This window comes from Pimephales promelas, chromosome 14 (assembly GCF_988280905.1).
Source record: "Pimephales promelas chromosome 14, fPimPro1.hap1.1, whole genome shotgun sequence".
In the NCBI taxonomy this organism is placed as follows: Eukaryota; Metazoa; Chordata; class Actinopteri; order Cypriniformes; family Leuciscidae; genus Pimephales; species Pimephales promelas.
In genome coordinates, this window is record NC_142782.1 from 21,507,747 (window position 1) to 21,535,640 (window position 27,894).

Here is a 27,894-nt window from a genome sequence, read left to right on the forward strand (position 1 = left end):
GGCTGAAAGTAAACACGGACAAACAGACAATGTTATCTGGAATCCACTAACACAACAACACAACATGGGAATACAACATACTTTGGAACTTTTTTTATTGAAACCGAACAATAAAAACAAAACAAAAAAACACATAACCACTCAGTTATAAGTGAATTCTGAGATCTAATGGTAAAATGTGATCATATAGTGAAGGGATATAAAGAGGAATCTGACAAAACAAAAATATATATATATCTTTGCAAACTGTTGCAGTGTCTAAAGTCCTTTCTCAATATTGAACATTTATTCTTCATCATTCAGTGCACCTATTACTGATCTCTTAAAGCAAAGCCCAGGATAGCCACGCTAGAGCGTCAGTAAGAAACACAAACCCAACATTGACAAAAAAGAAATGCAAACAACTAAACCATGCAAAATGTCTGTATGCTGTTAAAATGTCGTAATCCATGGTGAGAAACATCAGGATTTTAGTTATACATGCCAGCTGCACGCATGAAGCTAAGCTGATTGGAACACATAATAATGATGCATCCCAGAGGAAGTGATGTCACTTTTGGAATGGGTGACAGTTAACAACACAGTCAAGACACTCCGTATTAATGCACTTCAAAAGAGTAAATCTCAAGCACTGATTGTGTGCTGCTCCCCTTAAATATGAATTAATAAAATTAGTTAATGCTGCAAGGCCAGTAAATTACACATCTGGAGCCTATTCTGGGAACAGAATGTGTCCACAGCATCTGCCTATATGCATCATAAACTGTACATAATGCGTCATAGTCCTATTGAACACATCTGCAGAGAGGAAAAAGAGAAATTGAGAAAAATAATGATCTTGGATTGGCTTTTTGTCACACATGAAGGCATTAAATATCTTTGTATGATATTTACACTCAGTGGAATTAAAACAAACATGCAAGCTTTTGCTTGCATGTGCAGTTCTTTGCTAATTTTCGTTTATTAGGCCATTCACAAACTCACAGTTAGTGAGACCACATCCATTAACATCATGTTACATATGCATTAAAGATATTGTAACTTCCTGTAGCCTCCCACTGTTAGTGTATAAATGTTTTTGTTTTGTTTTTTCAGACTAAATAAGGGGCTTGTGGGCGTTGGGGTGGGTGTTTTTGTCAGAGGGTTGTTGGGGAGAGCATCTTTTTCAATTGGAAAGGGGATGGGGCACTCTCCTGCTCCCCTTAGTCCTGGGTGGATGGTGAGAGTGCTGCTCACATTGTTTAAAACATTAGAACAATAGTTCAGAACTTCCGCAATTTCTTCTTCTTCTCTTCCTGTCGCGCCTTCCTTTTCAGGGGCTGGGAAAGAAAGACGACAAGGCAGTTTAGTACAAATGGCAGCAACGGACACTTATTAAAGCTCTTTTTTTCATACATGTAACATACAAAGATAAACAAACAAATGAATTACAGTACATTAATATGTTATTAAACATTTCAGTTGCAGTTATCCGTTTCATTCATGAGTTTGATCCAGGGATACTTGATTGAAATTGTACCGAAACAAAAACATGTTTTTAAGGACATGAATACAAATGGTTATTTTTGGCCCTCTTATTTTGTTTTTTGTTTTTTTGGGCAACACCATGTTAGTACCACAAATAACATAGCATAAACAGCACTGTATTGCCACTCCATTTCAGAACATTTGCAGAAATTTCTAAGATGGCGAAGAGCGATGCTAACCATATAACCACTGCACTTCTGTTTGGCAGGTATAAGATTCCATTACGACATAATTTCCTTGTTCGGCATTAGCCTTGATATGCTTCAGTGGTGTTTTTCTCCAATATTTGCCATTTAGATGAACATTGGTAGAAAACTATTGGAGTAGCAACATAGTTGTGTTAAGCTGTTATATGCTTATATTTTAAGAGCAACTGTGTTACACTGATTAATCAGGATTATCTATGAAACAGTAAGACAGTTACAGAGATCAAGATGCTGTCTTGTTTTTGGGGCTTTCGTTTCTTTGCAGTCCTACAACATAGAAATCATTTACTGTCAGCATGCAATATTTCACCTCAGTCATTCATACAGAGAACATCTTCATAAAGCAGCAACGACATCTGTCACACAGTATTATCAGTGCAACATTGGATAAGCAAAAAGCAAAAAGGTCATGCAAATAATGACTAAATGTTCATTCCTTTAATTATATTTAAAAGAAAAGTTATATATATACTTACGAGTACTGGCCCATTCTTCTGACCACCAAGATGATAACAGCAATGACAACAATCACTCCGACCAATGCGCCGATTACGATCCCCACCAACTGTCCCGTGCCCATACCTTGAGTAAGGAAGAACACCAGATATCATGTCAATGACTGCTCATCTGTGCGACAACTCGCACAGATTCTCAATTCAATATTTACACTGTATGTATGTAGTATATCTCACCTTCCTCCACAATGTCTACATCCTTTTCAGACCCTAATGTCGTGTTTTTAGCGTCTTCTGTTTTTGCTATCAACTCTGTGACCTCATTGGGGGCTTTAGTGGTGGCCCCCACCACTGCTGGTAGAGCTGTTGATTTTGCTTCATCTCCTGGGGATGTGGTTTTTATTGGGACTTCTGATTGTGTAACTTGTGCTTCTGTGGAAACTGATGTCGGTTCATCTGTTGAGGCAGCTGCTTCTGTAGAAACATGCCCTGGTGGTGAAGTAGCCTCTTGAGGAGCTTCTGGTGCTTCTGGTGCTTCTGTTGCTTCTGTTTTGACAATGACAGCAGGCGTTTCTGATGAAATGACTGGCTCTGGAGTCACCTCAGCAAATGTTGGCACCACCAGAGTACCTGGAACATAAACAACAAAAAGGTTTTATAAAAATGTTATACTAGAAACCCTCCCTTAGATGTTACATTTCAACATGCATTAGAGAGTTGGATGAAAATGGAGAAATTCCAAAGACATTGGCTGTGTCCGAAATCTCCACTCAAACCACTACTCCCTAACCTCTATGTAGGGGGTAGGGAGTAGAGCCCTATATAGCGAGCTCACCACCATATAGAAACACCACTATTGGACGCTACTCGATCGTGTCTCGGTGCCGTTGATTACGTCATTGCTGTCGCACTATTTAAACGCGTGCCTGCTTACAAACAATTTATACATGTCTAAAAAAAAAGTGTAAAACTACTATATATCATAAGTGAAACGAGACAGACCATAACTTACATTTGTATGACAAATTTGTATTGCTCCCCTTTTCGTCCGTACGCCATTTTTACGATCAGCATTATGGTATGTAGGGCTTGGGTTAGTGACCATCGGTTGTACACTACTTTTCAAAATGCATTCTGGGATACATTGAGTGGACTATATAGGGTATAATAATCATCACTATACATTCGGACAGCAAAACAAAATTGGCAAGCTCAATACACAGCCACTGATTTTTTTGGTTCTCTAATGCTTGTATCAGATGGGTGAGCCAGAATGTTCCCATGGCCCGCCGTTAATAGTGAGAACATTCCGGCCTCTCCATCAGCCCAAACACAGACTTACACGTTCACTCAGACAGTCACATTACATACAAAAACATTCTGCCATTCCACCCTACAGAAAGTGACGCCCTTCAGCTCCACACTAATGAGATCACTTCCTTTGTACGTCATACCTTCAACCAGACTAATTGTCTCACTTCCTGGATTAAGTCGGCAATAACTGGACACAAGGAAATGAAGCACTGGAGAACAAACATGGCCAAAAAGTTTCCTCAGTGGTTGCTCTTAGATCTTTCTTCACTGCTCACAATGACAACCATTAGAGACAAACAGCAAAAACTGATTTCAGATCTGTGCTGGTGTCCAAGTCAGATGGACTGCATATGAGAGACTTTCTCTCACCGATCTGTTGGGCACCTCCCTTTATAATAACACCACCTCAGCTGCTGAAATATCAAACTCCGCATTGGTTAAAAGACTCAGCACACGTTATCAACTCTGGGTTAATGGCGAGTTAATGTTAGGGTTCTTTTGTAACCGAAAATGTTCATATGAGTTTCATGAAGCAGATTTATCTTTTACTGGTTATTATGTGACTCAGACACTTTCTGCAGTGTGGAATTTAAATGGTTTGTTTGTTCACCCAAATGAAAATGTGTCATCATTTACTTCTTTATTCTTTCTTCTGTAAAACCCTGAAGGGGAAATTCAGAAGAATATGGCCATTATTTTTTAAATGTTAAAATTATATGAGAGAAATCAATTTTCAATAGTCCATGACTTTAGAGTGCTGAAGTGATGATGTCACTTTGTAGGACAACTCGCAAGCTAGCGGTGCTTGGGTTCCCTCGATCGAAAAGGTATGCATTTTCCCCATAGACTTTTGGAAAATTGCAAAAAATAAGATCTGTGTTTAACAAAGAGTTGTGACCCTTACACGTCTATCAAGATAATCTTTACAATTTAATCCAAAATTTATACATTTTGAAGCCTATATAAAGTTTTTTTAAAATAACACAAGCAGACACAATAAAGTAATAACTGTGTGTTCTAATATTTAGAGGCTTTGTTCACCACAGACCTTATTTCAGGCGATTTAGCAAAAACCCATTCAAAAATCCTATAGACTTTAGAGCGAGGGAACCGGTAGTGCTAAAATGCCAACTCACTTCCGCGTTTTGGCCTACAGAAGTGACGTTGTAACTTCGGCACTCGATTGTGAGGCCATATAATAATTTAGTTTGAGCTAAAAACTAAAAGTTATGGTAAATCTCTCTTTAGCACTTCCCTGCACGTTCATGAGAGTTCATAAGAGAAGTAGTGATGCTCATGTTGTGAACGAATCCTTTCAGTGTTGATCCAGTTCACAAAACCAGTTGGAATGATTCCTTCATGATCCGATTAATCGAAATTAATAAAAATTGTGATACGTTTAAGGTACTTTTGAGTTCTTTTTAAAGTTGAAAAGCTTAATTTCCTTATTCATCGTAACAGCATTGAAAGAACGAGACGCGTACAAAATATCTTCTTTTACGTTCCACAGAATAAAGAACAACATGAGGCTGTCAGTGACAGATCTTTCATTTTAGGGTGAACTTGTTTTAATAACATGTTCCCACTCAGTTTGTAATTTTAAACTTAAATGTATATAGCCTAATTAACTAGACTCCCAAAATAAATTGTCATAACAATTTAAGAACTCTTACGTGAGAGGAGAACATTATTTATATACATGGGTGTAAAAAAAAAACCCTATTCTGTTACAAATATCACTATTGCTTTTCATAGTGCTACAATCAAACAAAAGTATACTGTTAATAATGGGTCAGAGATCAGAATGTCCTGGGTGTATTTGTGCTTGAGTGCTTACATTAATGTCCTTGTTGACTGCTGCTAACAATCAGCTCATTATGTTTGAGACCCCAACAATTAGTTCTAAGTATGGCTCTCTTCCTTTCCAACCACCACACACACACACACACACACACACTCACATAAATACACATAATTCGATGGGGGCAGCAGTGTATGGAGAAAGACACAGCTGTTCTCCCCCTCTCTTTCTCTGAGTTGTACACAGCAGTATGGGCAGAAACTGTAACAGTAAATTATGTAAGAAATAATGTAGGCTGCAGTCAACCGCTCATTATCAATAAATAAACCCTGACATGGTGATCAGGACTCATGATGCGCATTTGTAACTTTATAATCTTACCTGTATATTTTATCGTAAGCTTCTGCTAATAGTCCACTACAATGTACAAACATGGCATAGCAGCAAGACAAACACTGCAGTGATAATATAACTACTAAAGTTGTCTGAGGGCATTTTTACTAGGATGCAAGATAGTGAAAGTCACGTTTGTATTAAACAATCAAAAAGCAAGTCTGCTGTGTGATTTAAGAGACTTGAAAGTAGTCCTCTTCAATTTCCTTGATTAACAGACTGATCTTCATGTTCTTTTTAATGAGCAGATACTTCCAGTGTAAATTACTTTACATATATGTAAGTTTGTTATACTGCTTGTGTAACATGATCTGTTCTGGTTGTGTTTTGGTTCTGTTTTCCCTGTTCCTGTTTGACTTAGGCCCTGTTCACACGAACACGGGTACTTTCGAAACCACAGCTTTTTCTATGCGGGTTAGCCGTTCGTCCACACGCAAACGCAGTCTCAGGTCACTGAAACCAAACCTTTTTGAAAACTCCTGGCAGGGTGAAGAGTTTCAGAAACTCCTATTGCAGTGTTGTCGCGTAATCGTTGAAACCGGAGATTTTGGCTGTGACGTCGACAGTGGTGGAATGTAACGAAGTACAAATACTTCGTTACTTTACTTAAGTACATTTTTCACGTATCTTTACTTTACTTAAGTACAATAAATAGTGCCTACTTTTTACTTTTACTTCGTTACATTTTGCAGCAATTATTATACTTTCTACTCCACTACATTTCTACAACTTCTGTTACATTTTCGTTACATTTTCTGATCAGTTTTTCCCCTGCCAAAACGTAATCTGACCGTCCGTTCGTTGCACGTTTGTCTCACCAGTGACGTTTGGTTGCCATAGATACAGTATATCAACCCGGTCACACTAAATGCGTCTAACACGCAGTGTGTTTATCATGCAACTCATACGCGAAAATTTGTTTTTACGTGCATAGGAAACACACCGTGTGTAATATATGTTTGGTTTGGTTAGGATTATGGCAAGCCAAGAGGTTCAGAATTACACCATAAATGAATCGCGTTTACTGCCAAACATAGTTATTAACATATAGTAAGGATAAGCATGATATTGCCTAATTGCAAGCTTGTTTCAGAAATGGTGACATTTTTTTTCCATCATTATTGAACATCATTACAGGAGTAGGCTATTAGGTTGAATGAGTTAGAATTAAATGTTTTATTAATCATTAGAAAATAGACATTAAGATAATAAATTGTTATGCAAGTACTTTTACTTTTAATACTTAAAGTACATTTAAAATAAAGTACTTTTTACGTTTTACTTAAGTATGGTTGTCATTGTGTTACTTCTACTTTTACTAAAGTAAATATTTATCTGGGTATTTGTACTTTTACTTAAGTACTGAGATGCAGTACTTCCTCCACCACTGGACGTCGAATACGTGCTGTTACAGTATCTCCTTTGCTTGACGTCAGATTGTGCGCTGCTATCTCCTTTATTTACACAAGGCAAGTCTGTGCAATGACGGACGTAGCCAAAATGTTGTTAGCCTACCGAAACTGGTAATAACCTTTTTTCAAGCTTCTGATTGGCCAACATGGTTTTATGGTTAGGGTTATATCGCTTCATTGCGTGTTTTTGTGTTTTTATGTGGACAGATTTTTTTTAAACCGTGCTTGTGAATATACAACACTTGCTCATCCTTTAGCGTCATATAGAACATTATATGACAAAACGGCGCTATACTATGCACATGGCACCCGTTACCGTTAATATAACACGCGCTGTGATGGTTAGGTTTAGGTGTGGGGTAGGGTAGGGTAGTCTCATATTACGCTAAAGGATTTATGACGCCTTGGGTTCGGGTGAATATTAGAGGGATACTCCACTTTTTTTAAAAAATAGGCTCATTTTACCACTCCCCCAGAGTTAAACAGTTGAGTTTTACCGTTTTCGAACGTATTCTGCCGATTTTTTTTTTTTTTAAATTTAGAAGAATATCAGTAACCTGACAGTTTCTGGTCTTATTGACTTCCATAGTATATTTTTTTCCTACTATGGAAGTCAATGAGACCAGAAACTGTCTGGTTACTGATATTCTTCTAAATATTTATATATATATATATATATATATATATATATATATATATTTTAAACAGGAAATACTCTTATAAAAATACCCATGTATGTGTGGACTAGTGTGTGTTAATGCGTTGATTAATGATTCAGTTCACCTGTCGTCCAATTAATTTAATTCCGTGTGTATTTTAAGCTGCAGTCAAGCTTTTTTCCTCTTTGTCGCCATCTCTGTTCGAAATCTGCAATCGCAGTCATTCGCGGAATTATCGACTTTACGTGAGTTGTAGTTCGACACCCTCGACACGGCACAGCGTGGATGAACACATTGTTTGAGGAGAGTGTGCAGCTGTCAGTCACTGCGCCGGTGTGGATACTGGCATTCAGAATCACAGATTATTATTTTTGGAAGTATGGACTAACATATTAATTAATTTTCACCAGAAAATGTCATCTGAACTAGTAAGAAACATCCATTTTTGTTCTGGTTCTGACATTGCAGTAAATCGCACGGATTAAATCTAAGTTATCATACCATGCAAAACCATGTTAATTATACTTTGTTCTCAAATTGTTAATTGTTAACAACGTAAGCAAGCATTGTGTGACATGTAATGTCCTTCCGGTATGTATCCTTGTCTTCGCATGGGTCCGTTTGCAGGCTCTTTTTTCTGTAGTCACTCCGAAGTCTTTTGCATTTTAGAGCGGATGAATCTGTTGTCACTGGTCGTTTGAACCTTTCAAGATCCGCCATCAAATTGATGGTTTGATACAACTTTGCCATTGGTGATGATTCTCCAAACCGTATGTCATTTTTGTGGATGGTGGCAGGGATAAGGAAATATCCGATAGCTGAATGCCATAATTGACCAATCAGAATCGAGTAATTTCAGAGCACATGTAATAAAAGAAAGGGAGATTTAAGATTGTGAGAAACAGCAACGACCAACAGCGTTTCTGCTATACAAACTGCAATGAGTCAAAACCCACTAAAAAAGTGCAGGCATGTGTGTGTGTCAGTGAAAAATTACCCATTAAATGATCAAATTCAAATCTATGACCAAGCCTGAAACATTTCCCTGACAAAAAAACATACCATAAAAGGGAAAGACCAGAAAAAGGAGAGACAAATAGAAATAGAGGATAAAATCAGAGAGCAAGGGAAATAGAACACAAGAGGCCAGTATTGGGTGTCTGTCGAACAATTAATTACTCTTAATCTATATTAAAAAGAATATCCATCAACTGCTTCAGCGTGCGTGTCTGTGTGTGTGTGTGTGTGTGTGTGTGTGTGTGTGTGTGTGTGTGTGTGTGTGTGTGTGTGTGTGTGTGTGTGTGTGTGTGTGTGTGTTTCAGGCTGTGAGGGAGTATGATGCTGGAATGTTATTGGAAAGGAAGAACAAGTGAAGAACATCTCATGAAAGCAGATTCCCTCCCTCTCACAGATACACATACACACGCATGCCATGAGTGGGCAGCAGGGGACAGAGCAAGTGGAAAATATCCCTTATCACCAACAGTACACACACATGCTTAGGCTCTCACACTCATAATCTCCAGGGAACAACATACTGTATCGCAGACTAGAACACACACACACACACACACACACACTAATCTAATACAACTGAAGTTCAGACCTCAGGGAGACAAACCTCAACATACTCAAGCTCCACCACAATTACCCACAAATCTAAATTTTAAATACTAAGAAGTAAACAATTCTAAATATAAATACATTTGTGAAGTTTACCGATAGTGGTTGTGAGTTCTGATGAGTTCAGTTCAAATTCAGGAGTGAGGCGTTCACTCTGATTGGCATTCAGAATCTGTTTTATGGAGTTAATTTGCATTCTCTGTCAGGCAGTGTGGAGTTAATTTGAGGTTTTAGCAGTTTTGTTATGTGCTTTAGTTATTTTTAATAGTTAATTTACATTTCTTACAGCTTTAATCTATTTTTTTCGTAATAAATCCACCACTTTTGAGAAGTGCCAACACTATCTCACGACCAATTCGTACGAATTCGACGCACGATTAAAAAGTGTCTAATTCGTACGACCTCACTCGTACTTATTCGTGCGATTTGTCTAAACCCTCGTAATGGTTAGGTTTAGGGGCGGGGTAAGGGGTGGGTCATTCGTACGAATTCATACGAATTGGCCAATTCATAAAATATGTACGATTTAGCAAAATCGAATTGTTACGAATTAGCCACTTTTTAATCATTCGTCGAATTCGTACAACTTGGTCGTGAGATCGAGTTGGAAGTGCATTCATATAATGAAGTTGAATGACAGTGTATGACTTTAATGTATTTTGAGTTGTATGGAGCTAAAGATGCATTCAAAACAAATTCATTGAAAATCTGACTGCACTCTGAAGTTAAATGTGAGTTTGATTGAGCTCTGTGAATATAGTGCTATAGTTTGTGAATATAGTTTGTGGTTGCATTCAGAGGCCTTGAGAGAGTTTCAGGGTTCATGTAGCTAAATTAACACCCAGTACACCCAATACCTGTGCTCTCACATGTCAGTTTACCATTACTCTATTCATAACACATACACAACTCATAGAGTGTGCCATCTGAAAAGTTAAAAAGTTCATAGAACAACACACATTTTAGATTCTTCCAAAAGAACTGTACATAATGCTGTATATTTAACAGTGCAGCCTATAGAGTAGAAACTTTTAGCTGTCTGATTACGCCCCGCTTTTAGAACAGGGAGTGGCACCACCAGACTGGGAGAATGGGAAAAATGGGAGACGAATGGCAACAGGGAATGAGAGAAAAAGAAGGAAGTCTGAAGAGGAAGATTGGTGACGCTCCTCTAATTTCAGGGAGTGAACTTTTCCCAAGTTTGAAACTTGCTGAGTATTTTAATGTGATGTTTAGAGGGCTGTTACCGACCCTGAGCAGAGTGAGTCATTCGCTGCAGTTTAAAAATAACACACATGCCCCTCCAACCCACCTCTGAGAGGGGTGAAAGCTTGATACCCCGCCAAAGATGGTTACAAGAAGGGGGGTGAGCAGAGGGAGAGAAAGACATACAAAATAAGCACATATGGGGAGTCTCTCTCTCTCTCTTTTTTTCTCTCAGGCCTTTACTGTTCTTAGATGTAACCAGCCTGTGTACGAAATGCTCAAATGCCTCCCTTAAATATAGAGTCGGCTCTATTAATACACATGTGTAACCCTGTCCAGATTGAGAGAAACGGGGAGGAACGAAGCAATAAATCAGTGCTGCTGACTAACTCAAAACTGGTACATAGTGGTGTAACAATCATTGCACCATTACATCATTTTCCCATCACAAGTTCCAAATGAGAGGAACGTAAGTCTGGATAATGTTTATCATGAACAGAAGGCACTGAAACACACACACAGCAAACAAACATAATTTAGTTGAGATACTGTGTGTAATCAAACAAAATTGAATTGAATTAATGAAGGTTATGGTCCCTTGAAACAGATGAGGAGAATGGACAGAGTGTGTGAAAGAAAGAATAGCACTATATGTGTGTGTGTGTTTTGACTTACTTGCTTGGATAAAGGTACAGAAAGGCCCTGCCAGGGCGACCAGCAGCAGTAGTACGATCCTCATCTTGGTCACGATCCTCCAACTGAAGCTTTAACAAACTAAGAGGCTCCTGAAGGCACACAGCAGGCTCTGGATGAAATGCAGGTTCACACACAGACGTGTGCCTTAAAGTTGGTTTGAATGGATAGGGGCGGTGAGGTCTGGAGCAGCAGTCTGGACTGAGAGCCAGAGTGAGAGAGAGGAAATGGGCTTTAGTGTGTCTTCAGAGGGTGAGGGGGTTGGGCATTGGCGTTAGGTGGTCCTGCCCCTCATGCCTTCAAGTAAATCTCTGTCCGTCAGTCTTGCTCTCTTTCTCTCTACTTGACTATCACTTTATCACTCTATCAAGTTGGTATTTTACTAATTTTCATTATAAACAATGAAAAGAACTTCAGAATAAAAATGAAATTATATTCCATTTTCTTTTTTATATTACTTTACCTGTTGCTTTTATTATTTTTAACTATTCCCCAAAATCAGTCTAATGGAACAGGGATGCCAGGTAATCTAATGAGAATGAAAATGGGTCTGTGAGAGGCAGTTCTAGCAATGGTTTACATGTTGTATCCACCTTATTATGCAAAACATAAGCTGTTCTGAATGACAAAGTGCAGTAAACTGTAAAACTTTTTGCATTACAAACCAGTGTCCAAACCCATTCTTACATTAAAAATGTGTGCTTTTCTAAAAAAAATAAAAAATAAATCCAATGGATAAAAATGATTATGTGACTTCATAGCCTACAGTACACCCGATTGTGTGTAAGCTATGTCTGTCCAGACTGTCCCTAATGACCACGCTGTGTCAAGTAATTGCGTTAAATTAAATATGGCGTCTATCTTGACAATTAAATTATGGGAATTTGGTGAATTTAGGATATCATTATGGAGTGATGGCTTATTTTACGCCTGAAAATGAGAGTTGTCAACTGCCACGAGTTCTAAGCAAACTCCTCCAGCACGCCAGCTTATGATTCTGACTCTGAGGAATTGGCACAGAATTATTTTCAACCGTTAAAAGTTTGAAATATCCTGTGAGGGAGTCAACAGTCTACTGTTTGTTTGGTGGTGTGAATGCCCGTATTTTATGCTGACATCTAGTGGTTAGTTAGTGTAATTACAGGAGCACAATGTTCCTTCTGTCTGACAGCAGCCAAATCATCTCTCATATCAACAAGACCACACAGAAAATGTGCATTTCTGAGGACAGTTATGCATTTTATTAACGGCACACAAAATTGGCGGAGGATCATTTATGTTATGTTGCATTTTCATGTCTATATAGCCTACAATTTTGGATAAAAATGTAACTAAAAATGGAAATAATAGATGAGTTTCCTTAAATTGAACATGGGGTGAATTTCAAATAGTTTTTTTTTTTTTTTTTTTTTTTTGGGTTGGTTGGTTGTTTGGGGGAAAATGTGTCAAACTAAAAAAGTTCCAGGCCTCAATATGACATTCCATCCTAATCTTTTAGGATTTTTGTTAGTCATTTCCATTAAACTAACAAAAGCATCTTCCTTAATAAAATGAAGTGACACCAGCTATCACAATAATCTGCAATTAAAAACAGCACAACAACACATTTTGTTAGTACCGGTAGGCCTACTTTAAAAATAGGTTTCTGTTTATTCTGACACCTTCAGATTCGCTAATTCTCACAAATCTGTTTTTCTAGCTAAAAGATCTTTTCCTGTAACCATAATGTTATATTGTGGAATTGAAACACCTAATGACAGTGCTAAAGTCCTAGAATGGTATTGTGATACCCTGCTAATAAAAACAGTATCCTACAATACCACATTGTATTAGTTCCAGTGCTTTAAGAATAACATCATTCTAATAAGAGCCGTATTTTTGCGTCGATGATGGACAGCAGGAGCCAAGATTTGCTTTAATCCACATATAAACATTCATCAACGCACACATCAGCTGTGGTAAACGGAAGCTCAAGTTTCGTTTGACATGTGAGAACCAATGAGGTTTATTCTAGTATTACGCAGCATGTTTGAGCTTCGTAAGAACCAATGAGGTTAGCGCATCAAGCAAGTTGAGCTTCTGTTTATGTTTAATGATTAATGTTTATATGTGAATAAATGTCCAAATTCAATCTCTTCACCATATAAAGTGATTGTGTCTCTTTAGAAAATTTGAACTAAACCATTCAATTCTAATGGATTAGTTTAAAGATCTCTTTATTAAAGGTGCTCTAAGCGATGTCGGGTGACGTGACTTCTTGTTGACGTTTAAAGTATTTTCAGACGAAACGGAGGCTAGATAGACCCTCCCTCCTCCTCATCTGCACTGACCTCCCCAAACCCCACCCCCAGGGCCTTCTGGTCAGTTATTGGCTGGAACAGTTTGTTATGTTTCGTGGAGCGGGTTGCCTGCATAGGCCGCATTATTTTACAGTGTGTTTAGGGGACAGGTAGCTAGTGGATAGTGAGGAGATGTTTGCTGTATGTGACAAAAAATGTTTGGGCCTAAAAAACGTGTGACATGGCTTAGAGCACCTTTAACTTTTTGAAGCATCAAAGTGGTAGTTGCATGGCTGTCATGGAGAAACAGAAATCTTTCAGATTTCATTAAAAATACCTTCATTGTGTTTTTAAGATGAAAGAAAGTCTTACCGTTTGGAACATAAGGTTGAGTAAATTATGACAGAATTTTCATTTTTGGGTGAACTAACCCTTTAAATTGACCTAATGTAGGCTCCCTGAAAAAATGTATGTACTGTTTATTTCTTTTTGTATTTTTCTTTTATTTTTCATAATGTTTGATCAAATTAAAAGATCAAATTAAATTAATTAACTATATTGTGATATTACAATTACAATTAAAATAAAAAAACTCTTGTTTTATTGCTATTTTATTGGAGATTTTTTTATTAAGTATTACTTTATTTACCTCTAAATTACTAGATTTTTACCAATAATTTTAATATAAATTAGCACATTTCCTTACATTCTTTCACATAAATACTCAAATAAAATAACTACAGTGCATGCAAAGACCAGTTAAACTGCAGTGCATGCAGAGACCAACATTATTGTCTCTGCTGACCTCTTGTGGGAAAACAAATATAACATGCATTTAATGAGTTTTTCCACTAGATGGTTGTATATCTCTGGAGCAAATAAGCTAAAGGCCTAATTCTTTTTATATTTTAAAAAGATTTTTTTTTTTTTAAAGAAACAAAGAAAAAAAAAATCCTTGAACATTGTCCCATATGCCCCAACCACTAATTCCCCCGCCAATTTCTGTATTAGCGTTCACTTTCCTCCCATGTTCTGGATTAGTGATGTTCTATTATCTCAATATCATCATTTGAGCATGTTCTGGATTGTGCCAGATAATTGTTTTTTATTTTTTTGACAAATATTGTAATATAAAAACTTCACATTTCTTTTGGGGGGTCAAATTGACCCGCAAGGGAAGGATTTGTTACTATTTTATTACAACCGTAAAAACAGTTTGAACTCTAAATGGTAAAGTCATTCCACGTATTACACCGATTTTTCCCACATAATTAATTATGGGGATAAGAGATTGTATCTGTTTGTTATCCAAAAGTGTACAAGTACAAAACAATAGTCACAAAATGGCAGCAGCTGCATTTGTATGAATCAAGAGAGAATTATACTGAATGGTAGCCTATGATACGACTGAGTTTTAAAGGGCACCTATTATGCAAAATTAACTTCGTTTTGCCCTTCGTTTACACGCAAATAGATAAGTGTGGCTTAGACAAAGGTGAATTTAAACATGCTTTAAAAAAAGATATTTGGGGTATATTGAGCTTAAACTTCAAGAGGAGGAGGTATCTTAAGTAAGAGAAATGTTAAATTAGTTTAGCCAAGAATGAGAGACAGAATTTTCACTTGAGAATATATTCTTACATACACACAAAAATATTTTCACATACAAATTCCCCGGGGAAGTGATCTTATATGCTATAATAGCATTATTGCCTGTGCTCCCTCTACATGCAGTAGAGAGAGAGAAAGAGAGAGAGCAAGAAAGAAGGAAAGAAAGATAAAGGAGGACAGAGGTATGAATAAGAGCCGAACAGAATGCAGTTTGATCTATAATGTATAACAATATTTACTAGTAACAAACTTCCACACTCATGTTGACGCAGGATGGCAGATGCTCCTCCAAGCCTCTGTCAGGTGACGGGTCCTCAAAGACAGCGGACAGAAGCCGGTGAGTATATCTGTTTTCAAACGCAAATTCATTTCATGCCATAATGTGTTGCAGTGCACTTATCTGAGAAATTTATAAAAATACATCAGTAATAATAAAACACTATGATAATCTTTATTGTTTTCATTCAAACATTTGTATACTGTTTTTGGTTCTGGTTTACTGTAATTCTGTCAATTTATTCAGTATATTTATTTAATCTAATGCTACTTTAATTTTACAAATTCAATTTCCTTCTATTTATTCATTGTTATTTACACTACTTTGCATTCATTAATGCACCTTTTTACACATTATTAAAATTAGATGACATGAACATATAATGAATAGCTTATAGTCTTTGTTACATCTGATTACATATGAATTAAACAAATAAATATCCTTAAATATAAAGCGATTAATACGTTATATATAAAATTCATTGTTCATGATGTGTTAACATCTCCATTACATTATAAACTCATTGTAAAGTTTTACCAGAATTTAATTCTGTTCAGAACAGACTGTTGTTTCGTGGCTAATGTGCTGTAAATTTGTGTCAGCTTTGGGAACAGACTGAGATGTTGATTGGACAGTGATTGTTACTTCAGAGTGTGACCTCGATCCTTCAAGGATAATGTCAAATTAGCCTGAGAAAAAGAAAGAAATAGAAACATAGAGAGAGAGGGCGAGAGGGCTGTTGTTTCAGTTGATTGCTTGTGTGTGTGGAAGTCTACATCAACCTGATTTCTCTGGTCGAGGCCAAAGAAAAACTGCAGTGCAAGAGTGTTAAGTTTGCGCCATTCTCAGCTTTGCTGTGGACTTCTGTGACTTGTGTGATTACAAATGATGAGGCAGATTATTCCACACACGCACATTTCCTTTCCAAGACAGTTTCTGTACTTTCTGTAGATGCTGGATGTCAGCACACTCATTCGCCTGACTGCATTTGCTCCGCTCCTTTACCCTGTGGGCTTTTCCCCCTGAGTGTTGTAGGATCACATCAGCAGAAGCCTCTTGGATACGTTTTCCCTGCAGTGGCAGTGCCTTCTGCCCAGATGTACTCGAGTGGCCAGCAGTTAAACATGACGTATCACAAGGACCCTCACTTCAGATCATTTAAATGCAACACAACAGGACGTTTTGACATCACTGCGGTAGATTATTTGTGTATCTCTAAAGAACAGAGGGACACTGGAGATGCTTCAGTTCTCTGACCTTTGGTGTCAGCTCTTATTATATCAGAAGCCTTATATAGTGTGTCTGACACCTTTGTCTCTCTCTCTCTCTCTCTCTTTCTCTCACACACACACACACACACTCAAACACTTAAGGACAGGGATTGAACAACATTGAACGCTGTAAACTAATATTAATGAGCAATCTCTACTTGATCTGTGTCTGATTTCTGTTGGTGTAACAGTCTGTGTTGCAGTGAGACATCTCGCTCCAAAAATTGCTGTTTGGAATCTCACAGTAGAAAATGTTCTCTTCACACTTGTTTTAAGGTGAGAAAGAATACTAAAGGAAGATGTTTCTGCCGGCAAAAATTATGTTGTGTATATTAATACCTTATATTTCACTTTTCCTTACTGCCGGACTGCATGAACAAATATTAGATGATTAATTGGAATGGAGTGATATGCAGGAGGAATCCTGTAATCAGATTGCTTTGCTCTTGTTAAGTAATATATAAATTTAGTAGACATAAACACTCAGTGTATTCCCACACGGAAGTATACATTGCATTTTTCCATATAAAATGCAAAGAATTACAAAAACGCACAGGTACTTTCATGCATAGTACCTATAATCACACAAAAACAGATTCAATTGAATTTATGAACAAGGCAAAGCATTTCTGGATTAGCCAGACTTTCTCTCATCAGCTGTTTCCACAGTGAGTGTAATTTATGTTTGATATTCACAAAGAATGGTTTATCATGACTCAATAGCAGTATTCTATCTGTTTTGGAGTGGTGGTGAAGATGCACTGACAAGTTGGCCATTAATTTTGTTGCGGTTGAAAATTAGGGATGTGCTTTAACATTATAGGACTGAGAGTCAATATTTGAATGTCAAACATTTTGTTTCATCAGAGTTGCACATCTGATATCAGAAATACAAGGAACCCTTGCTCTGAACTAAACTTCTTGCTAGTCTCCTTGAAGGAGCTGATGCATTCAGTGACATTTAGCCTATGTCGCAATTAACATGCATCTATTAAAGCACTCCAAAAGAGAAGTGGTCTAATTTCACTCAAGCATCTGTCATCAGCTAATGAAATGCCTTAAGCTGTAGTGGTCTGTAACCCTCACAACAGACAAGGTACTTCTTTAAATTGTTTTTTCTTATCAATAGACATGTACTGTAGGCTATGTGTGTGTTAAGGTTTGGCTCTGTGTTTACACCTGATAGTAAAGAACATAAAAGATTATAGGACAATATGACTCTAAAGGCAATAAAGTATGTCTGTATATTTATGAAGTAATATGTGAGTGATTCAGAAGATGTTTTATGGTGTGATAAATTCTGACGAGTGAGCTACTCCTTTCGTTGAACAATTTAGATTTTATCTTCACTCATTTGAACAGAATGCTATGTTCCAGTCCTTTTGTGGATATTGATTAGTCTCTTAGTAATTAATGTATGTTTTTAAAATATTTTGCTTAATTTATTAATGCCATTTATTTATTATTGTACACTAGTAAAACGGTCTTATTTTACAAAATTATGATCAATAAGTTATGACAACATATATTTTTACATTGCTTCAACTCATCAAAATAAGTTATGCAATTTTCAGCTTTTTTTTTGTTATACAAGATTTAACTCATTTTAAGTCAGTTTAAAGGAGTATTTCACTTTAAAAAAAAAAAAAAAAACTTTTGCTGATTATTTACTCACCCCCATGTCATCCAAGATGTCCATGTCATTCTTTCTTCAGTCGAAAAGAAATTAAGGTTTTTGATAAACATTCCAGGATTTTTCTCCATATAATGGACTTCAATGGGAACCAAATGGTTCAAGGTCCAAAAGACAGTTTCAGTGCAAACTGCAAACTGTTGAAAGGGCTTTAAACGATTCCAGATGATGAATAAGGGTCTTATCAAGCGAAACGATCGCTCATTTAAAAAAAAAAAACACAAAGTCTAAATTTTATAAACTCAAATGGTCGCCTTGCTCTGTTCTGTGATGCGCGTTCGTTACTCTCCTGTTCGAACTCGTTTATCAAAATGAACGAATCTTTTTTTCATGTCATTTGGTTCATTCAACGAACGAAATGAACAAATTGACGTTGACATAAAAGAATATGCGCAACCAAAGTTGATGGACAGCATTGACTTAAAGTGTGCATAATTGGATAACTTGAAAAATATAATGAAAGTTTGCATTTGGCACAAAATAAGGGGCAGTAAATAATTACATAATTTTCGTGGGGTGAATGGCTCCCTTTAAGACACACAATCGCTTTGTGACAAGGGGATTCTGCTACCAGCCTAGATGTGCTGCTCATTAAAGCTTAACTTAATTTAAAACTCATTAAATTAATCAGAAATGAAATGCTAATTAACTTCAACTTAGTACAAATGGAAAACAGAGATCACTGTCAGGGTTAATACAGCCTTTCATTGTGTTAAAGTCCCCCTGTTGTCAATAATTGCATCCCTTAAAACTCATCTTTGATCACCGAAATTTATTTAACAGTTTTGTGCCATAAAATAGCTTTAGTATAAGCTCTTCGACTAATATGCAAATTAGCCCCGCACCCACTCATTCAAACCAGCTCACGCTCGTTGACGATCATAACACATTGACGTGATTGTTACAAGGTAAAATTTGTGACTCCAGAAACCAGCGATTTCAAACCGATTTTTTTGGTTCACTTTAGCAATGGTGCTGACTAATAAATTGGCACAGGGTTTGTAAAGCATATTAAAAACGCCAAATAGACATATAAACAACATTAAAAGCTTTATTTTCACATAGGTGCTGGCAAGGCTTCTCTTTATCAGTGCTTTAAGTGTACATGATTACTTGTTCTTCTGCAGAAGGTCAGTCTTTGTGCAGTTTCAACGAGAAGGTTCCTTTGTATGGGTGGAGGAGGAAGAATCTGGAAGGTGAAGAGCAAGTATCACTACTTATCAAAAGAGAAGCACTTCAGAGAGCCATGACAGTCATGACACAACTACAGCTCAATGCACAGGTATGGCCTTAATGTTAATTTTATATACATATATACATATTACTTTATAGACAATATACCATTCAAAAGTGTTTTTGCGAGGATGCATGAAATAAATTTAAAGGAACAGTAAAGACATTTATAACATCACAAACGATTTCTATTTCAAATAAATGCTGTTCTTTTAAACTTCTTATAAAAAATATATTTAGGGTTTCCACAACACTGAAGACTGGAGTAATGATGTTGAAAATTCAGCTTTGCCATCACATTAATAAATCACATTTTAAAATATTTAAATATAACAGTTATTTAATATTGTAATAGTATTTCACTGTTTATGTATATTTTTTACTGCGGTCTTGGTGAGAAAAAATATTTATTTCCAAAAAATTTGGTATATTTTTGTTCATATTCTGTAAAATTCCCCCCAAAAATATGCAGTATGTTCTATTGGTCAGTGTGAAATTGAGTGTTCGAGTATACAGTAGGTGTGAGAATGTGTTTGTGTTTGTTGTATAATGTGTGGTTGGACAGACAATTTCCCTATCCCATCTGCTCCGCCTGGCCGAATCAAACGCTGATGAGGCAAAACCTCCCCCTTTCCCAAACCAGAGATCCATCAGCCAACCTGCCACTCAAGGCCAAAGGGGGGCTGGAAATGATAATGTTCCTGCCATCTTCCTGTCCTTTTCCTGCAATTTTTAATATCCCGAAGCACACTCTCACTTCTCACACCGTTCACTCACACATAAACACATTTATTTCGAGTGAGCTTTTAATAGGGTTACAAGGTTTATCGTGACTTGATGATTAAAAACCTTGTCGATTCAAGCCTCGCGCTACACATTAATGGCCCTCAATATGAATCAGGCCTAGACGGGACCCAGCAAGGTCCAGACTAATCTCAACGGTGAGTCCCTGGGGGACTGATAAGGTCTGCTAGAGTCAATTTGCTATTCCTCATCAAGTCTCACCTCATACACACACACACACACACACACACACACACACACACACACTGGTCAGTGTGCAAAGGCCCAGCTGGTTCTGCAGAGGGCATGTTACAAATGACTAACGTTTCCCATAATGCCATCTGCTTCTGATATCCCAGAAGGCCTACAACCAATCAGAAACACATGGTCACCAATGAAACACCTGACTGACATTAGAGGGCCGGCTGTTACCATGGTGATGAGCCCAGCTCGGATGAGTGCCTCAAACTCCACAACAAATTGTTTTAGCGGTTGTGTGCATGTGTGTCAGGTTTGTGTTTAAGGTCTGAGTCAGTTTAAGATCAGGGCAAGATGCTTAGTAAGTGTCTCGATAGGTGTATATGCGAGGGTCTGCCTGGTCTATTGTGTCTGTATGTGGAAGAGCTACATTAATTGTCTCTCCTCTCCTCATTTTCCTGCTCAGCAGAGCGGAGAGAGAGAGAGACGGAGAGAAAGGGAGAGGGCAAAGGACAAGGGAGAGGAAGATTCAGAGGGGCATAAAGAGAAGACAAAGAGAACCAGAGGAGATTAGCAAAAAAAAAAAGTGTAAATAAGAAAAATGGGATCTCATTCTTTCTTTTAAATCTCATTAAAGCAAAGCCAGAAAGTAGTAATTAAAATCAGGCGTGATGAAAAACTCTGTTTCTGAAATGGTGAGGATCTTTCATAAAACAGCTGCTAGATGAGAGACCCTGGCTCTGGGATTTAAAGTAGGCTATTTAAAGGGAAAGTGAAAATTCTGTCATCTCTTAAAGGGATTAGTTTATTCAAAAATGAAATTTCTGTCATTGTTTACTCATCATCAACTTGTTCCAAACCCTTAACTTTTGCCCATCTTTGCAACACAAATGAAGACATTTTGATGAAATCTTTAATAAAATTTCTGTCCCTCCATTAACAGCTACACAACAACCACTTTGACACTTCAAAAAGATAAGGAGATTGTAAAACCAATCCATGAATTGAGCAGTTTAGTGCAAATTTTCTATTCTGTTCTTTGCTAAGGGGTAAAAAGAAGTTTGAATTGTCTGAGTAGCGGAATACTGTCATTGATCATCCCACTGCTTGATGTAGTGTTCAGATGAATGTAATGTACTGCTTTCAAGGAACAAAATTCACACAACATTTTTTTTTTTGGACTAGCTCTGCAGTGAAGTCCCATTATTTTCATTTATATAGCATTTCAAAAGTAAAAACGATTGTTTTAAAGCAAGCAGCTTTAAAGAATTCACCCTTCGCTAAGCCACGCCCGAAAACCGCCACTGGCCAATCGTGTCTTAGCAACCGTAACTAGGCGGGGGAGGTCTGGCAAGCTTTCGAAACATGCTGAAGCATTGTGCGTATGGATTGTGCAAATCTGATACCAGGTATCCTAAAAGTTTGGACGGGGGAGTGGAATTGTTTTCCTTCCCGAAAATCTAAAAGCCAAGGGGATAAATGATGGGCGTGATCAAGCAGTGCGAGGAAATGTCGACATGATTAACAAAAACACCTATTGCTTGGAAATATTGACGGTTCTTTGTTCATAATGCATATTGAAACGTAAAATAAGACGATTAAAGACAAGACGGAGGCTCAACGACATACTTTAAAATATATTTCAGCATTTTGTTAATCGATGGCCTACTACCCCTGACTAAGTAACTTTAACCCAATCCAATCACGGCTCTCCTGGGATTAGGGTTATTCCACAAGATTTATGGATAAGCTGTTTGATTTATAATTATTAGGATTATTTTCACATTTCACATCCTACTGTGCACAAGCATAGCTGTTCCTCAATTTGTGTTTTTCTCATTTGAATGGTCAGCTTATGAGGTGCTGTTGCTTGCGCTGGGAGGACTATAGGCTTTCATTTTTTAAAGAAATTATTCTCTAATCGGTTGCACATTATGTCGTGAATATATCCCTCGAATGGATTACTGCAGTCCCTTTTGTCTTGCTCTCTCAGATATTTCACATGTTCGCCAAAAATGACTAATGATATGAGTGGGAATGTCTGAGACCAATGCATCCACACTATAATAGATGTGCCAGCCGCGAAAGCTTGACAGGCGTAGCAACAGTAACTAGGGAGGGCGGGGCTTAGCGAAGGGTCAATTACAAATTCTTTAAAGCAGCTTTCAGTGTGATCATGTTTTTACTCACATATGACCTCGAAGGCCTAAACAGAAGAAATAAACCAGAGAAGATTTCCGCGTCAATAAAGGCAGAGCCTCGGAGCAGCACATCTATAATGTAATCGCCACGGACCAGTGGTATCGTCACAAGGTTTACCAGTAGGAGTGAACTTTTCTGGTTAGATTGCTTTGGCAAGCTTTTTCGAACTCCCAAAACAATCTTTAAACGAACAACATTACATCACATCAGTTTGTTCTACAATCTTGCTTGAAGTATATTAGGGCTTTTATTCACCCGCATGTTGTTTGTTTTGTCCATACAATGGAATTCAGTTTTAACCAAAATGTTTAGGCCACCAAAATTCTTCTAAATATCTTGTTTTGTTTTGTTTATGTGTAGAATACTGAAAATTATACGGTTTTGGGACGACATGAAGGTGAGTAAATGATGACAGGATGTTCATTTTTGGGTGAAGACAGCTATTCAAGTACCGAAGAGGTCAAGGGAAAACAATCCTCCATCAGGGAATTTTGGAGCTGTTTGTGACTGACAATAAACACATTGAGAGAGACAGCTGAATGTCACCCTCACACACCACTCTGACAGCAGCCCGGAGGAAGTGATGTCATAAACAGAGGGAGGTGTTGTCATCTGCTTCAAAATACAAGCTGAAGGCATGTGTTACATTTCTCGCAGTCTGCTGTTCACCTCCAGTCATATCTTTAACAGTTTTTTTATACATTCACCCTCGGATCTTGATCAGCAATTATTTGCAGCCGGTGGTCTACATCATGCATCCTAAGAGGGATGTGGTCAGTGAGGACATTGCTCAGGGACATGGACTAAATTAATACAGAAAAAAAGACTTGTAATGTAATATCTCATTGCTTACTGAATACTGTGCACTGTAAACTAGTTGCTAATTTTGGGAGAACAGAACAGAAAAAAATTGTGTGAAAAAAAGGTCAATTGTCCATAGTCACTTTTAAAGCAAGCAGATTTCTGTTGGTCATTGTGATCAATCCACATATTACCAGATGCAAAATCTTGCCCTCATTCAAAACTCCTGATTGTGGAGATTCCTATTGAAATGACTAAATTGCACCAATGAAACTTCACAGAGCAATGGTACATGTGACCTCACGTTTATGAAAATCAAAAATAGTATGCTACGTTGTTGTCACACAACCTTTTGGCAGTCTGATTAAATAATGAGTCAAGAAAGTGGTTAAAAATAAGAGATTATTCATCATTTTGGAAATGGAAGATCATGTTGAATCAAAGACTTTAGATCTACAAAGATAGTGCCCTCTAATGAATGGGAGAAAGTGCAAAGCACAATATGGCAGAATAAGCCCCGCCTTTGAAATAAAAGAGCCAATCGCCAATAGGTAATTGCGTCACTGCAGCTGAGTGAAATGCCTGCCCTGGGGCTTCGATTGAGTGTATTGCATTATGAGATAGTACAAATTCATGTGATACTGCACTGATACACACAATATTAAATGCAGGAGGACATGCGAGTATTTTGTGCGTACTGTGCACAGTATGCATACTACATACTGCTGGAGTAGTTAGACTAGTATGCTAACATTGTATACTGAGCGTAGTCGAGGTCACAAGAACAAAACGAATTCAATGTCAGCCATGATTCAGCTTTTCACTAAAAGCAGAAAATATTGAACTGGGATCCCAATGGAATACTTTTTAGAAGGTGATGGATGTTAAGAGGATGTTGTCAGATTGTTACTGCCTTTGGGTGTGGTCAGTAATCTTTTAAGCCAAGTCTCAGAGACAGTTTGACATTATGACATTGTGATTAAGATGAAAGAGAGAATGAGCCGATGATCTATTGTGGTTCCAGGAAGCTTTTGGGATTCCCATTAATGTGGAATCATTTTGTTTATTCAGGGGAATGAAGAAAAAGGATTATCTACAGAAAGTGACATATAGGGGGATTTCTGAAATGAGTCTTTTATTTTGCTTTAGCTCTTGAAACTTCTTACACACACATTCATACCATTCTCCAAAAACCGCACTATTCTGCTGTCTCAGAGATGACTGAAGTAAAGAATTTGAGTGGGAACAGTTGAACAAAACATATGCTCTTTCTCTCTCTGTCACACACATACTGTGGCCTAAACTCATAAACACTTTGAATGCCTCGGCTTATCCTCTTCTCCCTTATGGTTTGATATAAAACAAATAAATCTATGTGGGAGAAGTATGAAGTAAGAGATGGATGAGTGAGGACGAGTGGCACACATAAAGAGCTTATATGCCATATTAGCGAGGGTCTTTAAATACGTTATTTTTTACATTATTTACTATCCAACAATAATATTAACCCTCAGATACCAACTTATTAGTTTTAAAGTTGAACATAATTCAGCAGATTTGTGAGCCTCTCATACAGAGAGGAACACTTCAAATATCCTCATAAGCAGGTTTTACATATTTCACCATATGTGAGTTTTTTTTAAATGCGGCCTTTGTAGCCAAACCTAAAACAGGCATTTTTTTCCTGTTTTCACAATTTCCTCTGTGATACTTTCACTCAGTCGTACATAACTAAATACATATAAAAATTAATTTGGTATATACAATTAAAAATTAAAATACTATCAAAGATGATATGGTCTATGCTTTTGAGAGGGGAAAACCTCATTATTAATTGAAAGGTATCTATTTAATATAAAATTTAGTGTTGTTTTTATTTTTTACATTTTATATTTATATAATTTATTATTACAATTACTACCATTTCTTTATTATTATTAGCTGTTTTATACCATAGCTTTTTTCATTTCTCCTTTATATATAAAAATAAAAAACCAAAAATATTTAAAGTAGGCTAAATAGGGGGAAAGTGTCCCAGTCAACCTGAATGTATCCCTATTTAAATAAATAAACTATTGAGTTGTTTACTTTACATTATTTTTAAATCCTATATTGTTAAATAAATAAATAGTTGGTTAGTTCGTTACTTTAAGATACAAATGTGACGTTCTGTTAGATGGGTGTCCTCCTCCTCTCTTCCTCAGATGGTACAGTCCGTTTAAAGAGCCGCTTGGAGTCTCTCGTGCGTTCAACTCTCTCCACGAGAGCGCGCGGCGGAAAGATTCGTTTAGTGAAGCACGCTGTTTTATTCCAAAGTCTCTTGTCCCTCACTGTTTATCTTTATCTTTGACAGCCACATCCAAACACGGGACAGTATGGGACTCTGAATATCCGTTCTCATCTTGTGGATTTGGGGGGATTTCTGATCTTAAAAAAGAGAGCAAAAGGACAGAATGGGATTTTAGTGTGCTTATGATGCAGCAGGCGATATGACACGCTCCGTGGGTTCTGTGGATTCTCCCGGCAGGCAAAGATCCGGAGAATGATGGACGAGAATAAACAGCTCGCGCAGCGGATCGATGGCGCGATCCAGTGCGCGAAGCAGGAGGTGGCGAACCTGCGCGCGGAGCTGACAGCCACCGGTCACAGACTGGCGGAACTCGGCGAGCTGGAAGAACCGGGCGAACCGCAGGAACATCAACAACAACAACAACAGAACCACCACGGTAAGCAACCGCACCTGTGACCGCTCGCTCATATCTCTTACCTGCGTGACCTTCGTGTGAATGGACAGAATAGCTACAAACTCTCTCTCTCTCTTGCTCCAATTCATTCTAGTGGGTCAGTAAGGTGATTCAGTTTTCGGTTTCCTCACTGACAGCTGGGGTGTTTCAGAACAATTGAAGTGGCCTATGTTTTTTTGTGTGTGAAAGTGTCAGGAAATAAAGCTTGTGTGTGTGTTTAAATAATTTTCATTAAGAGAAAGTGTGTTTGTTCATCAGCAAGTTTCAGAAATCAACTTTTTGATCATTATTGATATATTACGAGACATAATTAGTCTTATACTGGTTTTCTGTATTTCTAACAACAATGTATTAATATATTTTCAATACCCATGGCTGGATATTATGAAATGTTACATAACCAATCCAAAAATACAAAATTTATCCTCCATGTTTTGCCATTGTCATTTTTGGTGGCAGTTTACATCATTGCCTTGCTTAAACAAGATATGCACAAGAGAAACTGTACTGTAACCGAGCACAGCTCATGTTTCAGGAAATGGCCCTTCATTTCATTTTCCATTAATGCTAGTCTCACACTAAGTGTACCACAGTGCAGAAGAGAGCATATACGGCTCTCCTGCCATTCTGTTTGCTGTTAGGTCATTGATTGATTGGTCCGTCTTCTGATTGTCTGTAAGCTGTGCGGTGTAGCTCAGGATGGCTTTGGTTTTGAGTCTCTTGGGTGTTCAGAGTGATTCTCTGTTTCAGGTCCACCTGCTCTCACTGGGTGGAGTGGACACCCTGGGCTGGTGTGGGCCATAACATTTAACAGATGCTTTTTTATCCAAGTGTACTCCAGAGCCACCCCGGGGTTGTGCTGTGTACCTTGCTTAAGGGCACAATGATGAATCAGGATTGAGATTTCCATAATCACTCAACAATCTCAGATAATTGTTGTTGCATTTAATATGCCCTGAAGTGACAGTGAAGCGTTGTTTCACTGTTCAAACAAACAACATGCATAATTTGACACTTTTTTACAAGGTTACACAATACAAGGTTAGTCTGTGTGTGTTTTGATGAGAACGAATCCATCTTGCCCTGTAAAAAAATGTTGTAGAAATGCTACAGTAAAAAACCTAGTTGTAAATTACATTTGCATTAATGCATCATGGAGACAGGTGCTTGTTTTCCAGTGTGCACGTATTACATGGCTACTTGTTTTTTATGGTGTTAGACATTTTTTATAATGATCACTAAAAAATGTCATCCTTGCCACCCAATTTTTTCATGTCTGTTTATCTATTTGGTAAGCAAGCCGTATAACAAGTAGAAAAATGTACAGTCAGCCAGTAGTTATTGGAAAACAAACATCTTCCGGATGTACATCACATGATGTTTATTTTGTATGCTGGCTAACTGTATTCTGCATTACATACATTTATGCTATAAAATGACTTGTATAAAGCATATAAAAATACACTGATCTTTCTATTCCTCAACAGAAATCGGTCACATGACCGCAGATGAA

The 27,894-nt window shown here is 37.5% G+C and overlaps 2 protein-coding genes across 4 annotated transcripts in view; one reads left to right on the forward strand and one right to left on the reverse strand.

Moving 5' to 3' along the window:
• Positions 1-863: 863 nt before the first annotated feature.
• On the reverse strand, positions 864-11,519 carry pdpn (podoplanin). Of its 2 annotated transcripts, XM_039679032.2 has the most exons (5): positions 11,272-11,519; positions 2,426-2,818; positions 2,210-2,315; positions 1,952-2,000; positions 864-1,319 (listed from the first exon to the last, which is right to left on the reverse strand). In XM_039679032.2, exons 1-5 carry the CDS (start codon positions 11,333-11,335, stop codon positions 1,263-1,265), a joined length of 669 nt encoding a protein of 222 aa, XP_039534966.2. In that variant the 5' UTR covers positions 11,336-11,519; the 3' UTR covers positions 864-1,262. The 2 variants fall into 2 exon arrangements, with proteins under 2 accessions (XP_039534966.2, XP_039534974.2); XM_039679040.2 differs by lacking the exon at positions 1,952-2,000 and having other exon boundaries at positions 11,272-11,516.
• Positions 11,520-25,848: 14,329 nt separating this feature from the next.
• kazna (kazrin, periplakin interacting protein a) overlaps positions 25,849-27,894 on the forward strand; it is a 37,548-nt gene continuing 35,502 nt past the window's right edge. The window contains exon 1 of one of the 2 annotated variants that reach the window (XM_089119579.1): positions 25,849-26,363. In XM_089119579.1, coding sequence (XP_088975705.1) covers positions 26,180-26,363 — 184 coding nt within the window. In that variant the 5' untranslated portion in view covers positions 25,849-26,179. The remainder of the gene's footprint in view (positions 26,364-27,894) is intronic. The other variant, XM_039679062.2, reaches the window with a different exon arrangement.

Bases quoted from the DNA above. Each gene is read 5' to 3' on its own strand.
- pdpn (XM_039679032.2), bottom strand. From the start codon at position 11,335: ATGAGGATCGTACTACTGCTGCTGGTCGCCCTGGCAGGGCCTTTCTGT. The intron at 2,819-11,271 runs GTAAGTCAAAAC...TTTATGTTCCAG, and splicing joins CTGTACCTTTATCCAAGCAA to GTACTCTGGTGGTGCCAACA. The intron at 2,001-2,209 runs GTAAGTATATAT...TCTATGTTGTAG, and splicing joins AGAAGAATGGGCCAGTACTC to GACTGCAAAGAAACGAAAGC.